This window comes from Haliaeetus leucocephalus, unplaced genomic scaffold (assembly GCF_000737465.1).
Source record: "Haliaeetus leucocephalus isolate CR32 unplaced genomic scaffold, Haliaeetus_leucocephalus-4.0 Scaffold146, whole genome shotgun sequence".
NCBI lineage: Eukaryota > Metazoa > Chordata > Aves > Accipitriformes > Accipitridae > Haliaeetus > Haliaeetus leucocephalus.
The window spans coordinates 686,481-710,167 of NW_010972582.1; the positions used below are offsets into that span (position 1 = coordinate 686,481).

The 23,687-nt window shown below is 38.8% G+C and overlaps 1 protein-coding gene across 1 annotated transcript; it reads right to left on the reverse strand.

The window, feature by feature from the left end:
- Positions 1–386: 386 nt before the first annotated feature.
- ICA1 (islet cell autoantigen 1, 69kDa) lies at positions 387–9,526 on the reverse strand. The gene is made up of 5 exons (XM_010561473.1): positions 9,495–9,526; positions 6,783–6,954; positions 4,761–4,833; positions 2,850–2,973; positions 387–591 (listed from the first exon to the last, which is right to left on the reverse strand). The coding sequence occupies exons 1-5, from the start codon at positions 9,509–9,511 to the stop codon at positions 387–389; spliced, it is 591 nt and encodes a 196-aa protein (XP_010559775.1). The 5' UTR covers positions 9,512–9,526.
- Positions 9,527–23,687: the final 14,161 nt, after the last annotated feature.

Below are 23,687 nucleotides of genomic sequence, written 5' to 3' on the forward strand. Positions count from 1 at the left end.
TTCCCTTCCCCAGTTGACAGCAGACGTATTTTCTTCCATTAGTCATTCAGACATCACAGTTAAGTATTTAAAATTAAACAACTTTCTTTAAAAATATGTCTTTATTTAGGCTGATTTAGTTGAATAGTTGAATAGTTAAGATTTAGGCTGAAGTTGAACAGACTACTGAAAAATGCAGTTTCTTACTACCATATCTTTCCTTACAGCCCACTCTGTGAAGGATACTGTATTCCACATCAGATTAATTGGACTTCTGTCACACGGAAAAGATTAGTTACAATAAATGGCATCCTTAGTGCTGCTGAATTATGTCTTCCTAAGAAGAATCAAAACCATGCTTCATTGTAATTCATCAGGCATCCCCTTCTAGGAAACTACAGGAAACTTCATACCTTCCTGAACTTTTCCATCTGCTTATAAAGATCTGGATCCAGCTCCTGAGACACATCTTTCATCCAGAGTAGAGCTCCTCTGTATTCAGTCCGATACTGTTCCATTCGGTTTACTGTCAGCCATGTGTCTGAGATGGCCCTATATCTGAAAGTCTCCACTTCTTGATACAATCTACTCAAAGGAGTACGCAGTGCTAACCTGGGGGAAGGCATGAAGGGAAAGAAAGGAAGGAGAGGAACATGTTAAAGTAGTTGTTCCACAAAGGCAGACTGATTAATACAACTACTGACACTTTACTAGCAATCAAAAAACCATACACAGCCAAAATAGTTCACTTAAGTGCTAGTGTATGTTCAGATGGTTCTACAGCTTGGTTGGGGGTACACATGAATGGGGTAATTTTGCATGAATATTGTGTTTGCAACCTTCCTGTTCAAGTAGTGACCTTTCACTTACACATGCAAATGGAAAAGGAACCTTTTCTAATGCATACGTGTATTTTAGTTAGCCAAGCTGCTTGTATGTATGCCATTACCGTTCCTCTTCGCAAGTTGCATTTAACAACTCTAAAGATGTACCTGAGGTAATTTATTACTGGATACATACCACAGATGTATCAGGATTGTTATGTTAAATTTCACAAAAAGCACTTCCATTAGCCTTTTAATCTTCAAATGTACATGTAAATAAAGAAGTCATCTGTCAAGTAGATAATTATCTCATTTTTTTCCTATTTTTCTTTTTTTTTTTTAGGAATCTCAACAATTCCTTTGAAGGACATTTATCTTTTGGAAGGATTTAGGCATTTCCTTACATGTTTCTTCCAGCAACTACACTTTGGAAAGGCAGTAGGGGACACTGTTGTCTTCCCTATGCTATCACTTCGGCTCCTAATGGGATCTCAGAACTAGACAGGATTACTCCAACTTCTGCTCTGCTTCCTCCCGCTGCTTCTGCTTTCCTCTTGGTTGCCAGCAGCCACCTCACTGGAATGGGTTCAATCAGTTCCACACCAGTGTAGAGTTCGTTTAATGTACTACTTAGGGACTTCTTAGGCACAAGAGAATTTCTAATTTCAGCTCCAGTACCCAGCAAATTGTGTCTTCTTGATCTCCAGCTACTGAGCTAGCTATTGGCACGCATTGTAAGTAAGAGCAGTCCCAACGTCAACATGAGCTTGAGGATGGCTCAAGACAAGACAGACAAACAATTGGTTTTATTTTTACGTGAGTTTATTTTAAAAGATGCCTTAAAAATGCATTGAGTAAGAGATATAATAAAAGGTGAACTTCTTAGTGTGGCTTCCTCCCCTCCATTTTTTCCTCATTCTACAAATACTTACCCAGCCATTCAAAGGAAAATTCAGTTTATGTAGACATGTCATACACTGGGATTTCTATAAACAGTTAAGCCTTTTAAAGAAACAAATCATCAGTGCTTTTGCTCAAAGGTGCCTTACATGTGTTTTAAAGATTCCACTCATGGCTGTTACTGAATGTGCTAATGACCAAACTCTAGCCCAAGATAAACACATGAAATTCTCGGTGCTCTGTATGCGATGTTTTATTTTGAGCCAAACAGCTGCACTGTTAAGCTAAAGCTGGAAAGTATCACAATAGTTAAGAGCCCCCCAAAATCGTGTAAAATATCATGGAATAGAATTTTCCCTTGCAAATTATGGTGAATTTCAAGCTTTCATAGTCCCCATACTGTTAAAAAAAAGCATCATAATACTCACAATGCCATCAGGTACTGTTACTTAAAAGTTTAAAAACTCTGAGCAAACACAGGGTCAGTGAGACATCAAGGGCTCTGGGTAACAGCATGTGTATATGTGTCCCTTTGGATTCCTTACCGTTTACTGATCTGCTCCTACCCAACCTACATGAGCTCAGTGGGCATCTAGGATCTTCTTCTGGGGGACTTCATGGTGTAAGGTTAAAGCAGAAAATGGCATTCAACTCCTCCCTTCTCCTCTGTCTACTTGAGGTATGAGACTCCACAGCCCAGAAAAAGGCATTCCCTTACCCATTTCCCTGCCCTCCCGGGACCCAGAAACCTTCACAATGAGCCTGCTGTAGCATTTCTCTGCAGAGTGAGAAGTGCCACCAAGCAGGAGAGGGACCCCTTATCAGCTGCTTTACAACCCCACTGCTAGAGAGGCTGTGCAGATACACCTCTACAGCTTTAGAACTGCTGAGCTGAACAGGCAAAGGTGGGGGATCTGGAGATACACAGACATAGCAGGTCCATAAGACCAAAAACAGGATCAGGCAAAACTACACAGAGCAAGCCAGTATTATTGCCAATACTACAGCAGTTTTGGTCAATAATAAACTTTCCTATCCTTTGGTTCCTCACACATTTCAGACGGCAAAATGAATTATACCAACAGTGAATCAACTACCATTATCCCATGTACTTTGTAAATCAGACAGTAGTTCTGACACATATACCTTTGCTGAGAAGAAAAGCAGAGGGCCTTTCCTGTGGCTTGCATCATTTTTCCTGCTCTTGTTTTATCCTGAGAACCCTGCGATCGAAGAAATTTCCCCAGTTCATTTTCTTCCTGAGACAGAACTAACGAAAAAATAAATGAGTGGTCAAACGTGTTATTTAATAGGTTCCTAACAGCTCTAAAACCAGCCTAACATCAAATAAGTTGTCACTCTAAAACCAAGCTGCTCAGCAAAAAATAAATAATTTCACGGAATTCCTGCATTTAGTAAACAGAAGATCTGATTCACTTGAGATGTTTGTTGATACACCTAACAAGAATCACAAAATTCTGTCAGTGCCAAAAGACAACACGAAAAACATGCTATTTCTTTCCTGAACAAAAGAATTAGGTTGGTTAGATTATACAAAGGGCCCAATCCTGATTGTAGTATCTTTTAGTCTTGGGTTTTTTTGGTTGGCTGGTTTTGTTTTGTTTCGTTCTAAATCCTTTTTTACTACCTGGACTGCCTCAGCTAATCTTTGGTAGCATGCTTTCACTGAAGCTAATTCTGAGTTATACTACCTAAAGCTCATTCACTTGCTTTTCTCTTGCTCTCCATTTTTCACGGTTGACTACAGAAATGAATTTTTCATATGAAAAATCTAGTACTTCATTTTAAAGAACATTTATTTTCAAATTACTTTGCAAAATTATTTTACAACTTTAACATTCCACACTATTCAAACACTATTTTTTAATTTATATTTCAAATATCTGAAACATTTCTATTTCAAATTAACTGATTGCTTTTTAAACAAGAAGATGAAGAAAAAGAAAACTTTTTTTACACTGAATTGACTACTTCCAAACTGGGACCATGGGTCTTCATGATCTCACATCCTCACAAAAATATTTCATTATGGCCTCATCTATTAGTCTTCCAAAGCAACCGTCTCCTATAGTACCAATTTCTTCCCACTATCAATAAGGAAAGTAGCCCAATACAATGAAAGAGGATCTCTTGAAGTCCTCCTGTCATTTTTCCAAATGTTGACAGTCAAATCCAATGCAGACTCATAGCATACTCTGGTAGAACATGCTGCATGCACATCTTTGTGTCAGAGATTTCACCTGCTACTGTGGAACGCTTCTTGAACTCAATACACTACTATTCTGTATTCTAAGTTTACCTTCAGATCCTGAAACATTATCTCTGACTCTTTGGACAGGCAAAAGAAAAAGGAAAGACTTCAGAAAATATGGATAACATTCAACAAAAGAAGGTAAATTGAAAGATGTCTCCATAGCTGGATTCTCTTTTCCAGGCCAGAAATCACAGCAGCAAAGAATCCAACAATATCGATTGCAGAGAACCTTTAGAGGTCATTTAATACAACCTGCTGTTTGAAACTTCTCAAATGAGATCCCTGTCTCTCACTAATGACTGCCACTAATTACTGTACACCTGTTACAGCCAAGTCAGCATTACCAAACTCATCATAATAACATGGATTACTTAATTATAAACTAGTAATAAGCCCAATACACTTCATAGTCAATCATGATTTAAAAAAATTTAAAACCGTTCTGAACAGAGTTAGGATTTCTCGGACAAGACACTTCCGAATTTAAACAAGTCAAGCAAGCAATGGGAAAAAAAAACCCCAAACCACCTTAGAAAGCAAGCTTTCTCCTACAATTATTGCTACCTATCACTGCATAATATCAAATATAAAACGTAAGAATTAGGACATCTTCAAGTAGATAAGCAAGTCTGCCTTTAACTGTCTGTAAGGAATGTTATCTTTATTTTTAAATAGGATGAAACTAGTAGCTCCTTATTTTCATTTTTAGTTTTTAACTTGTTCGATGATTCCATAATGCCGACCTCCTTATCATTTTAACTACTGTATTTGATCATACTTACAACAAATCCTTTTTTGATACAGTTCAATTGCTTTCAGCAACTCCATACATGTTCTCTGAATAGAATGGAACAGCTAAGATTGAAACAAAATACACAAAAAAAATTGTAAGCATGTGCAAGAAACACTGACAATTAAAATGCAAGAAAGAGTTTAATTTTTTGTAGAAATTATTAGGGAACACAATTTTCTTCTTGAACAATGAGTAAACTTTCCAGCTTGAAAGTAATTTTTCCTTATCAATTGTGCTTTTCTTTCAATTAAGTTGTCCCACTGAAACTACAGACAGACCAATCATAACTTACTAAAGGAAAATAAAGACAAGAATAAATTTGGAAGCAGATCTATTCTAAACAGCTGGTAGTTAACCAAACTACTCATGTGGGTTTTTCTTTTTGTTGTTATCTTTGGATATATAGGAATATGTACAAATCTTTGTTTCTAAAAACCTCTCAGTACAGCAAAAAGTTATCAAAATGTCTATCACGTTTATCACGTGTGGCAATATGCATACTGAATTTTTAATATTGCAAAGTCTAGTGGAACAAACTTGCATTGGTATGCCAACATAGAAAGTTAATGATTTAAACTGAACTTTTTACTGGCATAGCTCCAGTTTTCTAACCAAATTTATAAAGCAGCAGTTTCCAAAGGAAGTAGAGGAAAAAGTTTGGAGATTGTTTCTAGGAAATAGGAAAATTATTGCTCTTTCTGTCTGTCCATCTAAAACCTCCAACCTGTAACTTAAACCTAGACTCCACTGGATCAAGCATTACACAAATATAAGCAAAATGGACTGTGGGCACAGTAACTGTCTCCCTTCACATCTGCTTGACTTTCTGTACATTTACATGGGTCTTGCCTTTTAAACTGAGAGCATGACTTGCAGCTGAGAAGTTGTCCAAGTAAAAACATGCTTATAGTTTTTTATCCGGTAAACAGAAGTTTCCCTATTTCCAATCCTACCTGAGCTAACAAAGCATCCTTCCTGATCAATCTGGAACACAGTAAGCACAGTAGGAACTCAGGTATATATTTATAAAATATTGTTCCATCCTTCCAGCTTGTTTTACATCAATACTCTTGATTTATAACCCATCATGAAGACCCCATAGCTAGAATCAACACATTATAATTTATCACTATTATAGCTAGAACTACAAAGATTTGTTTGTTGTAAAAAAGCCTCGTGTATTTCAGCTAAAATGCAAATAAACCAAGAATCCTAAGTCAACAATTTTATAAGAAACTGCAAGAAAACCAGTAAGGCAAAACCTCTACCCTTATGTAACAAAACAACGCCAATAAAACTCGTCTGGACACTAACTTGATTATTACACTTTGGAAGTCCATTCTCTATCTTTTGCTTTCTGTCAAAGACATTCAAGCTCTTCAATTTGTAGATCCTTAATTGTTTTTTTTTCCAGTGTGGTTGAGGGTACTGACAGTAGGACTGTATTTGTCACACAGCAGGATTCCTTCTCTTGGTTACACTTTACAGACTTTCAGAAGCTTCTTTGGTCATGTCAGAACCAACTTATCTGAACGAAAGCTCCAGAGAGCGAGCGCACTATGCACTTTGCTCCTTCTTGGTATATTGCATGTTTTTTCTGGTATATGTGATATTTTATAACTGTATAAAGAATGTAATTTGTATATACTATAGAATACTATTAAAAAAATAAACCTTAAACTGACATAAGCAAAGGGTCAGAATGACTGATATAAGCACAAAGGACGATCTCCTGCTCCTCCCACCAACAAAAAGAAAAAACCTGCCCCCCCAACCTGAAAACAAATACGAGAGACATTAGGTTCCAAACCAAGTTTGAGGGTCATGGGTTTTTGTATTACAAAATGCCACTATATTCCCCATATTTACATAGGTACTTTTGTAAAAAATCGGAAAAGATATTACAAGAAAATAATGATAAAAATGTATATACATATTAGAGGCTTGAAGGAAATGAAAACATTTTTAAAATTAACAAACAGAGAATAGCTATTATGTAAACATTACAAACCTCTAGTTTTGCATCCAGATCTGCATCTGAAGCCACAACATGTTCATCTTCCTTTTTTCCTGTAACTTTTATAAGGGTTTGTTTTGTTTTCCAGTATTTCTGTTGCATTTTATTGACCACAGATTTTTCTTGGCTTTGAGCATATTGGTCATAAAATTCCCTCGGATAATTGCTAGAATATTAAGAAACAGAATTACAGAACTCCAATAGGATGCTTAAAAAAAATAAGTCTAACATGCTAGATTAATACACTTCCATCAAGAATATTGCATTTGCATGCAGACACTCATATTCTAACATGCATTTCCTCATTATGCATTAATAACAAAGCAATTCAATTAGTACTATATTTCCCATCCTACTTTGGAAAATAATACACTGCTTTCAATTTGAATGTCTTTAGCATGTAGTACTGCCAAATAATCAGCTGCAAAGAATTCTTCCCAATGCATTATAGAATGATTTATAACACATGGAATTAACTTTCTATTTTTATATAACTAATAGGAGAGTTTCAAGTGAACTAGCACAGTTGCTTAAGCAAGCAGCAATTTTCATGCAAATTCAGCAGTGTCAGGATTTCACAAAGTTCATTTTATGAATGGAATTAGACTACTTCTTGCCCTCCCTTTTTTACAACTGAATAATAAAGAATTAGAAGAACACTCATCTCTTTTGACCATGCTATGTGAAAGATGGACAGCTCACATCTTTATGCAATGACTACATGGCAACTGTGGGTGTGTAACAGGTAATCTTTTTTTTCCAAGGATTATTTTCTACTGACAGATGATTCTGCATTCCTGTAGCAGACCTAATAAAAAGTGCAATCTAGAGACAAACTCCATATTCCACAATATTTAAACCATACCAAGATGGTTTAATAGAAAATATAGCCTTACAGTGAAATCTTGATCTCTTTCAGGAAGTGTTATTCCATCATTAATTTCTGCAAAAGTACATGCCTTTTCCCCTATGTGCACATATAAAAAGCTGCAGTGATTTTCCAGATCTTTAGAAGTAAATGGCTGCTAAAACTTGCTATATTAAATACTCCAGGAAAATTAAAGAGGTTGAGTTTATTTTGAAAACAGATACCCTCCACCTGTGGAGTGACAGGTGGTTCATTACTGAGATACTGCCTACTAGCTCTGTTCACAACACACAGACAGCTCAGGGATGCTACCCCAAGAGGTCTTCAGACCCAACATACACATCAAGTCATGTATTTTGAGAGAGAGAGAGAGAGAGAGAGAGAGAGAGAGAGATGCTTGCTGTGAAATACTACAGCCATTCTGAAACAAGCCATTGCTACACATGTTCCCCAAAACGGTGGCACATCTGCCCTACATAGTTACTAGTGACACAGTTTAACCTGAAAAGGAAGTTTGTTTCACAGGGATTTTGGTATTTGTTATTTGCTTTAGTTATTTTTAATCACCGAGCTAGAGGACAGTGCCTTAATCACCAAAGAGATGGCAAGAAATTAAACTGGAAGTAAGCAAGGACAAAATTCGACGCACTTATACACAGCACTTCTTGGCTTCTTCCCCAAACTTTAAAAGAAAAGATATTTATCCATTTATTTCTACCCAAAAATTAGTTCCAAGAGTTTAATTTATGAATTTCATTAAAATTAAAATAAAGGCCTTTTTGGTGCTACAGCACAAAATAAACACCACATGCAGAACGTACCACGTTTCCTGACGACAGCCTATCAAGTTCGGTGAAACCTATATTGACCTGATATATGCTGCACCTTTAAAATACAAAATCTACAACCTCTAATAAACAAGGAGATCCTTGATCTGAGAATATGAACGTTTAATAAAAACAGCACTACTTTAAAAATAGTAATAATAAAAATAAAAAAAAATCAAACCACTCACAAGGTAGTATAAAGACCCTAGCTGTTTGGCTAGTTGTGTGCTTTAACTTCTGCTACAGCTGTGCAAATAACTGATATCTCAGTTCAGTGGTCAAGCAAAGAAAACACCATAATTCATCTGATGTCAGCCAGCTTTGATATCTACCTCACTTGACATCACTAGAAATTCTGGGGGCATGGTACAAGGAATAAAAATGAATATGACAAAAAAAAAAAAAAAGCTGTGATTAATACATATTCCTGAATTAGAGACTGATAAACCAATTGAAGGAATAAGAGAAATATAATCTTTTACCACTACACACAAATTCAGCTTCTAATTTCATTTGGAGAATTTACTGGCTCCTGTTTATGCTTAAGACAAAAAAAGATTTATAATCACATTACTGAAATATTCAGTGGACAATTTTTACTAGTAGACACTCATGAAAACCTTTTAAAATGGATTTTGTGTCAAGTAATCATGGACATATTTAGGCTTTGTTAAACAATCAGAAAATATAACTAAAAGAAGGATGTACTTTATTCTGAAGTTAACAACCATGGATAAGCCTCTTGAAATACAACAGTTCATACACTTCTTTCCATTAAGCAGGAAGTTGATAACACACTATTTTTCTATCTAGTCAATTCACTTGTTTTTCCATTCTTTGGCAGTTGTTCTTATTTTTTCTTTATATTCTTTTTAAAAAGAATGTCTACCAGTGACTTTATATAAATACTAGATGCCAGAACATAATGTGTGATAGACTCAGGCAGTTACAAATCAACATGCCAAACACCATTAGCTCTTTAGAATAAGAAAAAATGATCAAGGTACTTACTACTTATGACCTTCCATGTTTCTTGTTTTCTTCAGACACTTAAAATAAGAAATTATCAGTTAATACAAACATCTTTAAAACATAATTTTCCAAGTTAGACACTAGAAAATCCCTACCTTTTCACACAGAAAATTACTATGTTGTAGCATCTGGTTTATCATGTTATGACAGAAAACTTTTCAATCCATGGACCAAATGCTTTTCTCATGTAACACACAATTGTTGCTTAAATCCATAACAAACACATTTAAGTGGTGTCACTGATATTGCCAATTATTATATGTTAGGAAATTTTCCAGGCAAAAGCCAATCTATCTGGCATAAATTCACTGACTTTAGACAAGGCAAGCCAAAATTGTCTGTGCTAGGCGTCTTCCTCAGTCAAGTGTTTTCCCCCCAGAGTTTTAGCCACAGCAAAGTTCAGCTAATTTTTTCACTCATGTCCCACTGATCTATTTTTTAAAAAACACTAGCCACGTCATGTCTTGAACCACAGATGCAAAATTAACCACCAGGTGTTTTTGCTATGAGGGACACCACAGTTCCTGAGAATAGAATATGATCTGTATGCATTTAGACTTTAGATTTTATAAGTTAATATCTCCAGCTTGGATACTCAATTCTCCCACTATACTTTGAGCTGACCAGATGGAACAAACATCACTTCCCAACAGTAACTGAGCACACTCCTTCCAGGCCAAATTTACAAGTGAAGCCAGACACTCCTCATAAACAACGATCACCTGGCTTCTCCTCTGCTGCTTTCAGAGGACCCTGTTCTCCACCATACAGCCAGCATGCAAACATAGGCACCACAGCATGATCATAGACAAGACCAAAAAGAAGCTGGTCAGATGGTGCTGCTGGGAAATGGCCTTTGGTAAGACTGGGCACAGAAGGAACGTGCCAACAGGCTGCACTAAGATGTGAAATTAACAGTAATGGAAAAAGCAGCTAGGAAGGTAATGGTGCTGGAACTGAACTTTGGCGCTAATCTGGGCGAGAGAGAAAAGGGGCTGCAATGGGGAGACGTGACCAAGCATGGTGCTGCTTACAGACAGTATGGTTAGCACTGGTGTGGCAAAGGGACTGGAACAGATTGCACGAACCCGAACAAGGGAATACAAACAACCTGAGCACTTCCTGCAACTATGAAGCACATGCACTTCCATTTGGAGCTGAATGGAGCCAAATCCCAGATTTCCAATTCTAACCTCTCTGCTCTCAGTACCTGTGAAACTTCCTGGCAAAGTTCCACAAGATGCTGCAAGATTATATCAGAGCAGGAAATTTGCCTGAATTGGAATTTTTGTGAAGTGCTCATAAGCACTGCAGGAGACACCATGAGAAAATTCGTAACTCTGTCTTCAGAGCAGAGTTTAAACATAAAGGCCAACAGCTAAACAACAGAGGAAGAAAGAACTGTTTCAGAGTGTTGTTTGCGTTATAGCACCATTAAGCCAGACAATATACAGAATGGACAGCATCAGTCATAGCTTTGCTGTAGTTTCTAGAGCCATAAGGCAGAGGCAACATTAACTCCAGTTTTCTAACACCTTTATACTTGACTTCACTGTTTTAATACTGGTCCTCCTTATGTCAACTGTGGGTGTGTGCGAGTGAGATAAGAACACAGGATTTAGCTTGTATACACATCCATGACTCAGTTATTCAGCAGCACACTTGGTTTGACAGGAAGCGAAGAACAGTCTATCTAGATGGAATAGCATGCATATTACACAGGCCAAAGTGAAAACGACCAACATGGGGAACAGGTCTAAGGCACTGACCTTACACGCTGTACACGTCCACCTGACTCTCCTGGAAACCAATGTCCCTTAAAAAAAAAAAAAAAAAAAAGGGAAAATATATCAGGGTCATGGTGAAACAGTTCTCATTTGCAAGCATAGCTCATGCTCTTTCTTCCTAAACATCTTGACCTTGTATTTTGACTCTGAGATCTTCTTAGTTATACTCCTCTGAGTCCTACATAGCACCCCTATGCCCCTAAGATATTATTTGTGGGGATTTTTTAGTTCAAAGTGAGGACTATATCACAGCTATTAGGACAGTGTTTTCATGGTATGAAAATGAGGGCATGTATTCCCTGTCCTGCTGTGTGACATGATGGCGTTTGAGGCTACAAGACCTGCTGGGATAGTGTTGTATGGCCGATTAGGGTGGAAGGAAACAGAAGTGGAGTCTTACCTACACTGCCTGCTGGAAATGGCTCCTGGCACGTGGTATCACCCAAAACATGCCAGGAGAGAGAAAGGTCCCAGAGAGTTCTAGGTGGTATAGATAAAAACCATGCCAGTGAGACTGCAGCAATTAAACAGCAGGAACAAGCAGCAGCCTAGTGCTCAAGCTCAATCCCTGGGCCCATTTTATTTCCAGTACAGAGCTAGCTTTTGAGAGAGAATGAGAATAAGAAATGAGAATTCAGTTTGTACAAAGACAGCTTAGTAGAGCACTGTCATTGAGAAAACAGAACTGTGGTTGCTCAGATGACTTTTGATAAGGCTTGCAGTATTTCACCTACAATTTCCATCAAGAATGTTCCTGGATCCCATTCATTCCAGATGCTGTTCAAGGAACTTTCATAAAGAAATCAGTTATGCCTCAGAAGACCCAGCTGAGTTTCACCTTTCTCAGTGACTGAGAACACTCTGGAAAACCTGGATGTTCACTATTATTATGCCATTCTTTTAGCTGTTAATTTAGACCACAAATGTGCATTTGGTTTGAGTACCATTGATCTCAACAGTACCCTAAATGATTTCCATTCACACAGACCTTGTTTCAAGTTAGATACACTTGTGTAATATTTGCAGCACTGTAAACTCATTCATATTTCATGTTTCAGCACCACAGTTAAACTCTACTGAAATGGAAACAGTATATATAACATAGATATTAGTATTGGAAACAAAGGTAGAGGAACATAATAAAGGAATATTTACTTGAGCTGGATGTAGTGGATGTGCTAGTACAGGAATTGTATCTGAGTTCTACTGCAAATGTATAAAATTTTAGCTTGTAATGTTAGTATTTTATTTTTTAAGAAACATCCAGTTTTACTAGATAGGTCATATCTGGGTTTTCAGGAGGAGCTCAGGACAACTGTGTGATCTTTGAGGTGAACTTCCTCAAAGCACAAAACCAGCCCATTTCTATGAGCAGAAAGTTGAGCACCTGTGGCAGAAGGCCAGCAAGATTAATTTTAATGAACTCAAATGCAAAACTAATGCATGCAGAAGATGGACGCAGGGGCAGGTTACTCAGGAGAATGCAAAAGCATTGCCTGAGTATGCAGGGATGGACTTAGGAAAGCCAAAGCCACACTGGGTTTGAACCTAACAAGGGACACAAAGGGCAACAAGAAGTGCTCTGTAAGAACAGTGGCAGCATGGAAGGAAGACACATGCCCACAGCATAACAGAGAATATAGAATCAGAGAATCATTTAGGTTGGAAAAGACCTTCAAGATCATCAAGTCCAACCATCATCCATGCCCACTAAACCATGTTCTGGAGTAGAAAGGCAGAGGTACATTTTTGCCTTGGTTTTCACTGGAAGGTCTGCCCTACAGCTCTCTAGTTCTCTGAGCCTATTGTCAAGGTCTGTGGGTATGTAAGTATGTATCATTACCCATATTACAGAAAGACTGATTTAAGAAGTACCTAAGACATACACAAGTCCATGAGACCAGATGGGATGGATCTTGAAGTGCTGAGGGAGCTGGCTTATGTCATTGCAGTGATGTTCCCTCCATTCTCTTGGAGGTTATGGTGATCAAAAGAGATGGCTGATGACTGGAGAAAGACAAACACCATCTCCATCTTCAAAAACCATAGCAAAGAAAAACAGGGAAACTTCAGGCCCATCAATTTCACCCTCAGTTCTTGGAAAAATCATGGAGAAAACCCTCCTGGAAACCATTCTCAGCCACATGAAAGACAAAAAGGTGAATGGGAACAGCCAGCATGGATTTATTAAGGGCAAATCATGCCTGACTAACCCAACTGCCTTCTACTATGAGAAGACTGCCTCTGGTGAATGAGGGGAAAGCAGTGGATGCTGTATGCTGATTTTGGCAATGCCTTTATCATGGTGTCCTACAGAATCCTTACAGCCTCTTGTGGGACCATATCTGAAGCAGTGTCCAGTTTTGGGCTCTCCATACAAGAAAAACACTGGCATACTGGAGTGGGTCCACCAGTCAGGGTCTGTATCCCGTAACACATCTGTTCAACTATAAGACCATCAGGCTAACAGGAGGCCTTATTGCTGTCTACAACTACCTAATGAGAGATGGAGAGCAGTCAAACTCTTCTCAAAGGTGCACACCAGAAGGACAAGTGACCATGGACACAAGCAGGAACATGTGAAATTCCAACTTAATATAGGCAGGAAAGTTTTCACCATGAATGGTCAAGCACTGGAACAAGCTGCCCAGTGAGGCAAGTGCTGGACATGGCCCCGAGCAACCTGCTCGAACTGGGCCTGGTTGAGCAGGAGGCTGGACTATGTAATTTCCAGGGCTCCCTTCCAACCTACGTGATTCTGTGAAAATTTGTACAACATAAAAGAAGCCAAGATTGGAGAGCAGCAAGTTTACTGCTACCATTGGTTTAATACAGAAGACTCTCCACAAGAACGGTGTAAATGGACAGCAGAATTAACATTGTACCATGACCACTGTGGCTACACACACACACACACAGAAATACAGTATGTTTTCCTTCTAAGAGTTATCTACAATATTTTCAGCTTTTAGTCATATTGTTTATTTTCATTCATAACCCAAACTTTTAACATTAGCAGTTTTCATTCTCCAGATATTGCTACATGCACAATGTAAATTGTCCCTGCAGTCATTTAACAGGGCACTAATTTATTTATTTTTATAATCTCTAACTACATGTGTTCTTACTGTCTATTCCAAATCCAGGAACCAAAGAGGGTTAAGATATTGGTTCAGCTGTAACAAAGGACATTATTAAAAGCCTCTGGAATAGCTGAAGCAGTGAGATTTTTTTTAAAGAAATCCCAAAGTATAGGTCTAGCCACAAAAAGTGAGAGATGCTAATAAAAGGGGACTAGAAACAGCCCAGGGAAGTATCCAGGAACTAAAGAACACTTCATAACCATGTAACAAATAATCCCTACAGTCATGAAATGCTGGCCCTGAGGCTGCAGAGAGAGACCAAGGAATGAGCACATAACCTTTGACTACTTTAGGTTTTGAACTCTGTTATGCTTTCAAAGAACAAGACATAAATGTACTGAACAGAAATAACAAGAGAGTTGCTCTTTGCCAAAGCTGACTACAATGGAAGCACATGACACTAACTACAGTCCACCAATACCTTCCCCCAAAACTGCAAACTTAAAATTAACCTATATTATCATGCAGTTTTATATACAAAACCAAGCTTAATTTGCCACAAGGAGTTGATATGAGAGACTTCTTTTTCTTTTTTCTTCCCAGTGTAATAAGACTAAAAAAAGAAAAGTTTCAATAAATAATATTATGCTGACACTGATGAAAAAAACCAAAACCACAACCCAGCAGCATTCACCACCCCATTGGAAAGCTTTTGTATTGGAAAGTTTATCATCAAAGATAATGGAAAGAGTTACACAACACTTGTGATCTCCATGACAGAGTTACACAACACTTGTGATCTTGGCATACAAAAGGTAGGGATACTCTAGATACGGGGCGGGGGTTGGGGGGAGCAAACTTAGGTGTTCTATAGCATGCTAGGAAAGCAGTGCTACAGTACAGCTGACTGTATGCAAATCCATGTATTTTGCTGCACAGTGCTGGATCTGAGATTTCCCGAAGTCGTCCACACACAGCTCCAGTAATTTTCCAAGTGCTTCCCAGCATTTTGAGACAGACAGATGCTACCTCAGTTTCAGCATTAAACCTGACCTGGCCCCATTCATAACAAGTCTGCCCAGAACACAAGGGACCATAGTGCCGAACCATCCATTCCCATACAGAACCAGCTGGGTTCATAAGCCCTGCTGAAACCTTGAAAATCTCTAGCAGGCCCTCTGCCCTAGCAGGTCACCAAGAAGCCTCAGCATCGTGTTCCACAAACGTCCCTGTTTGCAGACTGACAACAGAAAGGACTGGCACCACCTATCACTCTGGACACTGTGAAATACAGCTGAACTGTTTCTAGACTCAGTCTGGCTTAAAAAGCAGTACAGCTGCATTCACACAGTGCTCTGCCAGAGCTAACAAAACATGCTGGAACCAAGATGGCCCTGCAAACAGCCAAATATGGCATCTCTGCATCTGTGGCAGAGTTTATCTGAGTTGTAAGCTATTTACCCACAAACTATTTCCATGGGAAGCCAAAATAGCTGTAATGCACACAGAACTTCATAAAATTTCTGGCATACCGCATCACCCTATCTTCCTGCTGAGATATTTTATTAGCCATGATGCTGGAATGAAACTTGATGGAAGACACTCTCATTAGCGAATGGCATTTCTTTTCCTATGTAAATCCTCTGATTCTCTACATTCTCCAAGACCATTTGAATATATCATCTGCATTTTTTTGTGCAAACAGGAAAATGCTTTCACGGTGTTTTGAAGCCCAGCATACCCTGGGCTCACCTTCCAGCTCATGCTCATAGAACATTTGTACATGCTTGCTTCTCTTTTTTAGCTTTATTAAACTATACTTTGTTGCAGCATAAGTTGTCCATTTTCCCAAGAGCTGAACAACTTTATACAAGTAGTATCTGAAGATTATTCATAAGAAAAAAGACAGTAGGAATGCCTTCTCTCCAACAACTAAATTGATAATAAACAATTCTATATATCAGTGTCACTTGGATAATTTTTCTTTTCCAGTGAGAGTAAATATAAGAAGTGTCATGTGGCAAGGTGAAGTTCAGATCTTAATGCTCTCCTAGGTCACGAGAAAATCAACTTAAAAAAAAAAACAACTTTCCCCCTAATTCAAATACTTCTCCTTAACTGAGCATTGGTTACACAGCTCTTACTGTGCTTTTAGCTTAGCTAAGGGATCTTATAGAAGAAACCAGGGAGCAACCAGAGACAGCAAACAGGAATCTTTTCCACTATCTAAACCAAACTGTTGATCTAATCACAACTTCTCAAAACCAAGAGATGATCTGAAATCCTTGCAAAAATGCTGATCTACAGATCAAATTTAACATCCAAAGATGACCTAGCATAGTTATATAGGAAGGCAGTAGATTGAACAACATTCTTTTGAGATGCATCCAGAAACAACAAAAGAGAACTGAGAGGCAGAGCAGAATTCAGCAACCCTTATGTGAAAGTAATAAGTTCATCAAAAAAGACACAGAAGAGTCTGCACGTACACCCATAGCACTGTCCTCTCAGTTCACTGTTCTTTCAAAGCAGCTGATATGTTCTGTGTAATTCTTCAAATCCCAACAGACTCTTTGCACCCTAAAACCCCTGCAACTTATAACTTCAAATACAGCAGAATCATGCATTGCAATTGATTTACTTAATATAAGAGTTTTATTAAAATGCATAATCTTCCAAGAAACTTTTAATACAGTAATAGTAGCATGGTATTAATCAACAAAAAATAAGAAGAATTTTAAGGCGTTCTAGCTGTAAAAGTTAATAGTGATAGTTTCATTTATGTAAAATACTCTGAAGGAAAGAAAATGTACTTAGGTGAGGAAATCAGTGCCATCTGTGCCTCCAACAGCTCTTGGCTGACCACGTCTCTCCCTCTGCTCCCTGGAAGCTGTGATCAAACTGAATCAAGTAGACAGGCCTCCAAAGCAAGAAGCAGTCTCACCACAAGATAAAGATTAGGCAAGGCAGTTTTAACTTCTCTGGTCTGTCTACAGAAACGCTGACCAGGACCTTCAAATCACATTTCACTTTTCCTTTCCCAAGCAAAAGACAATAGAGCAGCCTATTGATCTGAATTATTCATATTGTCAATGCAGGAAAAAAGTGAAAACTGAAGTCTGGGTTTATATAGGCATTCAGCATCAAGATTATACACAGACTTACAAGTATTCCTACTCTTAACTACATGAATAGCTGCCACTGTAATTCAGCTAAAATGAATCTACAGTTTAAGTTATATCAATATGACAAATGACAAGATTTAATTTTTCCTCTAAAGCTCTTAACACTCATCATTGATGTTCTAATCCTGCAGAATCATCCATGCTTAGCTTTAAATCCAGGCGTATTTTCATTCTGTTAGACTACTCACTGATGCACTTGTTTATTAATTCAAAAAGTTCGCAGAATTGGTCTGCAAGCGCTGCATTAGCAGTCCTTCCACCCACTACAACCTTTTGTCTATTCCTTTGTCTCAGACAGATCCAGAGCTTTGCTACTTACCCTAGGAAGCATTACCCACAACTTGCCAGGAAAACAAATACTGCAGTCTTATAAGGGAGTTGTATTAACAGAATTACTTTTTCAACCTATTTCAGGGGCTGATATATAGAAAGAAGTTTCATATGTTCTTAAAAGAAGCACAGGGCAAAATGGCATCTATTATACAGAGAGGGACTCTTGCTATATTCATACACCTGGGAGGCGCTGAGGGGGAAATAAATTCATGCTGTTTGACCCCAATTATCTAACTGTAGTGCCTAAATTACCATACAAGCCTCTCGATACTAAGCCCCTGTACAGATAGTTAATAGAACCTCCAAAGAGCAACTCTGAGCACCTGAACCAGAGCCTCACCACTGTCCTCTGAGCACAGGGAAATGATGACTTCTGCCTGAAGCACCTGAACTACACAGCAAAAATCACAGAGTAAGAGAACATCTCTACTCCACTTCTCTTAGAACTGGGATTTCATGGTGGTCTGTTGAATTACTGGGGAAAAACGATTCAGCAACATACCGAGTAACACATTGTGCTTGGGACGCAGCTACATCCCGTAAGCCCACTGGAACCAATTCTTTCTTTCACTGCAAGCACTTTTGGAACTAACATTTCTATACACAATTTCTTCCATTTCCTTCTCCTCTCTATTGAGGTTTATGAAACACCCCAGCAAAAAGTTCATTTATCTCATTCCATTTACTCATTTGTCTTGATCCTTCAGAGAATAAAAAAAAAACAACCACAAAACCAAAACGAAAAACCTCAACCCCAAAATTCGACATGCAGAAAAACTCCAACCAGGTACTCAAAAGACCAGAAGTATCAGAGAAATTGAAGTCTGTTTTCCAAGAAAGTAGTTTGAGCCAACGTAACACTCCCTTTCCCTTCTTTTTCAAGTTAGCAAATTGTGTGGAGAACAAAAAGCAGGAATCACAAATGACTTTGTGTGATTAAGGACTCGCGCAATTAGAAACCATGCACAAGGTATGAAGAAATCTGGATGTTTTGGGTCTCTTTTCTGTCATTTTGTAGCACTACCTAGGCACCCATCTGTGAACCATACCTCCAACAACATGAGTAGTAGTACTACTGACATTAAGTACATAATGACCTGTCTTCCACTGAAATTTACACTAACTCTTAATACTCTATGCAGAGCAGATGAGCAATAGCTACTGCAGAGAGTACTGTTAGGAGTTACTTTATTCAAAAAAACAATTATGATGCTTCTAATGTTTCAGAATACAGAATTAACATAGGAAATTATTCTGTTTAATTTCCTGGTGTAGTCTAAACAGAGGATGATATCCAGGGCCCTGTTTCTTATGCTATCATTTGGTCTTTCTTTTTTTATTCCCAACTCTGATATGTACAAGTTAATAGAAGACAGTAGCAGATAAACAGAGCAAATTTGCACATTGGAAATGTATTGCTCACTTATACCTAGAACCTAAGAGTATCAATCCATCTGAACTGCATTGGTTTTCAGTACTCAAGTGGTTAGAGGTAAGTTTTAATCAACATGAAAAAGTGGAAGTTTGGCACCGTGTCACCATGTTTTTTAAAACCTGTTTTTGCTCCCACAAAGTGCAAGGACCAAGTCAACCATTAGTATTCCTCTCTACTCAAACAATTTTGTGTCTATTCGGTACTATACACTTGTCATATTATTCCAACAACTATCAAGTCAAACTTACAGGCATAAGTTATCTCCTTCTTTCTAGAGCATAACATGTATTGAAATGACACTTGGAGCTGGGTTTTATTGTGTTTTTTGGCTTTGTTTTTTTTTTTAAACAGTTGAATGACAAATTCCTAAAAACAGTGGTTTATCTCAAAAACACTGATAAGAATGGCACATGTAGTCATGACATAGTACATGTAGTCTCATAACAAAATATTTCAAATAAAAGCTGGTAGACTTACAGTTGGAAGATTGACAAGCAAACAATAGCCCTTTCTAGATAAGTTAACTTGCATGCAGAACTTCATTTACATAAAGACACAGATATTTAATCACACATAAAATTAATTTTAAATTCCTTTTTCAGATTATACTGGTTTTTTCAGCTGCTTTTTGTGAAATAATATAAGAACAGCACATAGTATCAGTTTGCACTTCCGTAACATCTTTTACTTGACTACTAGTGTTCCACTTATATTTGTGAAGAACACTGAGCGAATGTCCTTAGGAAAGAACCAGGTAGGTGTTGTAAGTATTATGTGTGTTTTATGGAAGAATAATTTGAATGTAAGTCGTCGAGTGGCAAGTCTAACCTTACTCTGCAAATGAGCAAAGCTGGGGATATATGCAATCCAGTATTTAATCTCATTCTAAATGCAGACTTGTTTCATTTCTCTGAAATGACTATCAAATTGTTTTGTAATACACATTTGTTCTCTTAATTTAAAAACCAGTATTTTTAAACTTAGTAGCCGAATACTATTAAAGAAAATGCCATATGGAACACCTGCTGTCCACAGATTATAAAAAAACAATATGAAGATGTGTTTTCTGACACATTTTACCCGTAATCAGTCTAGAGTCTTAACCGTAGGAAACCTTCCTTTTGTAGAACCTATGCAGATGTACAAAAAAATCATTAAACTCTTTTCACATGTATACTATACTAAATATGAACAAATATGGGTTTAGAAGTTCAAACTAATGGCTTTCTTATTTAGATATCTTATTTGCTGACACAGTCAACACTCTCAAGTGTCTGCCTCCCTCCTTCCTCTTCATCCATGCAGAAGCCAGGAAGCAATGCTATTACACCCAAGGGGAAACAATGCCAGGGGAGGGAACAGGGGAAAATATTTTTTTTCTAGATTCCCTCAGGAGATCATTTCACATCCATGGATAAGAGATTTGATTAACAAAACAGTTTTAGCATGCACAGCAACAACAATACAGGGTGATCTTCTTTCACTGCCTTTTGAGTAAACACCACGATCAATACAGGCTATATATTCTTGACAGAGGCATAGTCCACTCATTTTAATACTACGGTTCTTAGATTCTGGCACACCAGCCGACTGTTCCTAGAGCAGCGGTGATCCCTATGAAGCTACTTGCAAGATGGACCCAAGTACTGTTTCAGTGACTCAGAACAGACAGTTCCCAAGGTTGACGTAAGTGATTGCATAACCGGTCAAAATGCCCCTCAGTTGGCCATGGCTAACAATAGCCACAGGAAAAACTACTGAGAGACTATTAGTACTAGCAACACATAAAAGGTCAAATGTTTCTACTGTTCTTGACTGCTTGGTTCTTTGTTTAACCTTCTTCACTCTCCAGGCTTTTGCATTTTTAATGCTTCTGCATCACCACGTGGCATAATTTCGTCTTTAGAGTGATTTTATGGTTGAGAATTGGCAAAACATCTTGAAGAATCAACTACTTCAGAGCAACACTGTTGGAGGAGATTTTGCAAAAAGTATTAAAAAAGAGTCTGAGGACATTTCTTGACTTCTAGTTTAGCTGAGATATTAGCACTTTTTTTTCTGCCAACTCGTACTAACAGCTTTCAACACTAGTTGAAGAGTGAAAAGAGCTGTTATTATTCATTTCTTCCAGAAAAGGTTACTTAGGAATTCATCAGAACAATTTAGCAGCCCTGTAGAATATGGAGAGCAGAGAAGAACAGGCAAGATGGGTGGGCTTGAAAGTCTACAAAGGGGAAAAAAACCCGACCCTGTAGTAGGGTTCAAGAGGAATTTTACTTTGCACTATGTGATTCCCACCACACCCCAAAAATATAGTCTTGTGAAATAAAAATGTTAGAGAAAACTTCCCCCTTCCATACAGTCATAACTGCTGGTCTTAAACCTGCAAACCTTCAGCAACGTGCGTATTTGAATCTCATCTCCCACAAACATAATGGATGAAATCACCATTACCTAAAAAGCACTTAATTCTTTCTCAATTAAGAGGGCGGCAAATTCCAATTACCAACATCTAACTCTTGAGTACACTGTTTGAATCTTTCTGGAAATAACAATGTTTCAGCGATTTAGTTTTGACAGTAGAGAAACTTTAGACCAAGGTTTGGCTGCATTTAACTGCCACATCATCTTCCAGTAGAGCTTGCCATTGGAAAAATGTGACTGGTTATACCAGTTAGGGCAGTTTACTATTCAAAACAAGATCGCTGTGGCTTTACACTAAATTCCTTCTTCAGTGGTACTAACATAAACCTTAAATCATTAAGTTACTCAGTTTAAACCAGTAGGCTACCCTATTCAAACAGCAGTATAAAAAATTGCTAATGTCTAAATGAGATGTTTCTGGACTTCATGCCAAGTACCACTAAGAACTGCAACTCCTAGATCAGTGCCAGGCAGACAGCACTGTCAAGTGGTACTTCCACTCACTCCTTGGGAGCCCTGGATAGACAAAGTAGAAAAAGAAGGGATTATCAGAAAAATCAGATGGAAGACCATAACCAAACCCAGCCTGCACTGCAGACTCCAAAACCCAGCCTGCTGTTTTCTCTGTCCAACACTTTGGAAAAGTGATCAAACACAGTTTTTTCCTTACAACAATAGCCTTGCTAGACCAAAACATGAGAACAATTTATTTCCAAGAAGTCTGCTCTGAAACAAGAGCCACAGCTGCTTTCTAAGACCCAAATTAAATAAAATCTATCCAGAAAATAAGAGGATAACAGAATGAAATAGGGGGGAGGGGGGAAACCCCAAAACAGATGCTTCCTCAAAATAAACGGTCACCTTGGTTTACATCAAGGCTTGCAGGCAGGGGCAAAATATTACAAACAACCAAAGAGAAGAACAACTCCAATGCCAAACTTCCAAAATATCTACACAATGTAACTTGGGGGTAGGAGGTTAAAGGACGTACCCCTGAGATTACCCAATTCAGTTTCACATTTACACATCTGAACTAAGGCAAACCCGCATTACTGTTTTAAGAGGGTCCATGCAGGACCTTGAGGCTATCAGCACCACGCAAAACAGCGTGGAACAGGAGACTTATTTACATTTGGCACCGAACATATACACAATGATACTGATGAATAAAAGAGCACAGTGCCCTTCACCCTCTTCTCTCACTAAAAACTGACCAGAGGTTTCAAGCAATTGTCTATTTTCCTCCTTCTTCTAAAGGACTAGAGCAGGTAAACGACATTCATGGGCCAGGTGGATGGATCCAGAACAAATGCGATGATCAAGAGCAACCTTTCACAAAATACAAGCTTTAAACCAGAAGTTTGGGCGGGGGTGGTGGTGTTAATTCCCATTTCCCCAGCTGTTAACGCCTCGGTGCCTGGTTTGATAACGGATGTTATCTTACCAGGGGAAACCCTGCCACCCCTCTTAACCCAGGCGGGCCGAAGCCCTCAGGTTAAAACGAGGGCCGCGGCAGCCCCCCCCGGCGAGCGGCGCACGCCGCGGCCGGACAACCTGCGCCTCAGCCCGGAGCCTGGCAGGCAAAAGCCGGAAACCGCGGAGGAGAAGCGGCCGTTTTCCTCCCCAACCTCCCCGCTTCCAGCGGGCTGAGGGCCAGAGAGGATGTGCGGGAGGAAGGGAGGCAGAAACGCATAAATGCAATGATCATGGCGAGATAACCGCACGGCGGGAGGGGGAACACAAGGCAAAAAGGAGGGGCAGATGCCATCTTGTGCCTCGGAAATTTCACCCCTCGGCAGGTCCGGCCCCGGCTACGCCCGCCGCCAAGCCCGGACGGGCACCAGCGCCTCAGGCCCGGCCGCCGCGCCGCCCGCCTTCCCCCCAAGAGGCGGGCGGGCGGGGAGACCGCGGGGGAGGCGGCGCCC

Coding starts and splice junctions, on each gene's coding strand:
- ICA1 (XM_010561473.1), bottom strand. Junction 4,834..6,782: donor ATCTGGATGCAAAACTAGAG/GTTTGTAATGTT, acceptor TTTCAATCTTAG/CTGTTCCATTCTATTCAGAG. Junction 592..2,849: donor TGCTTTTCTTCTCAGCAAAG/GTATATGTGTCA, acceptor GCCTTCCCCCAG/GTTAGCACTGCGTACTCCTT.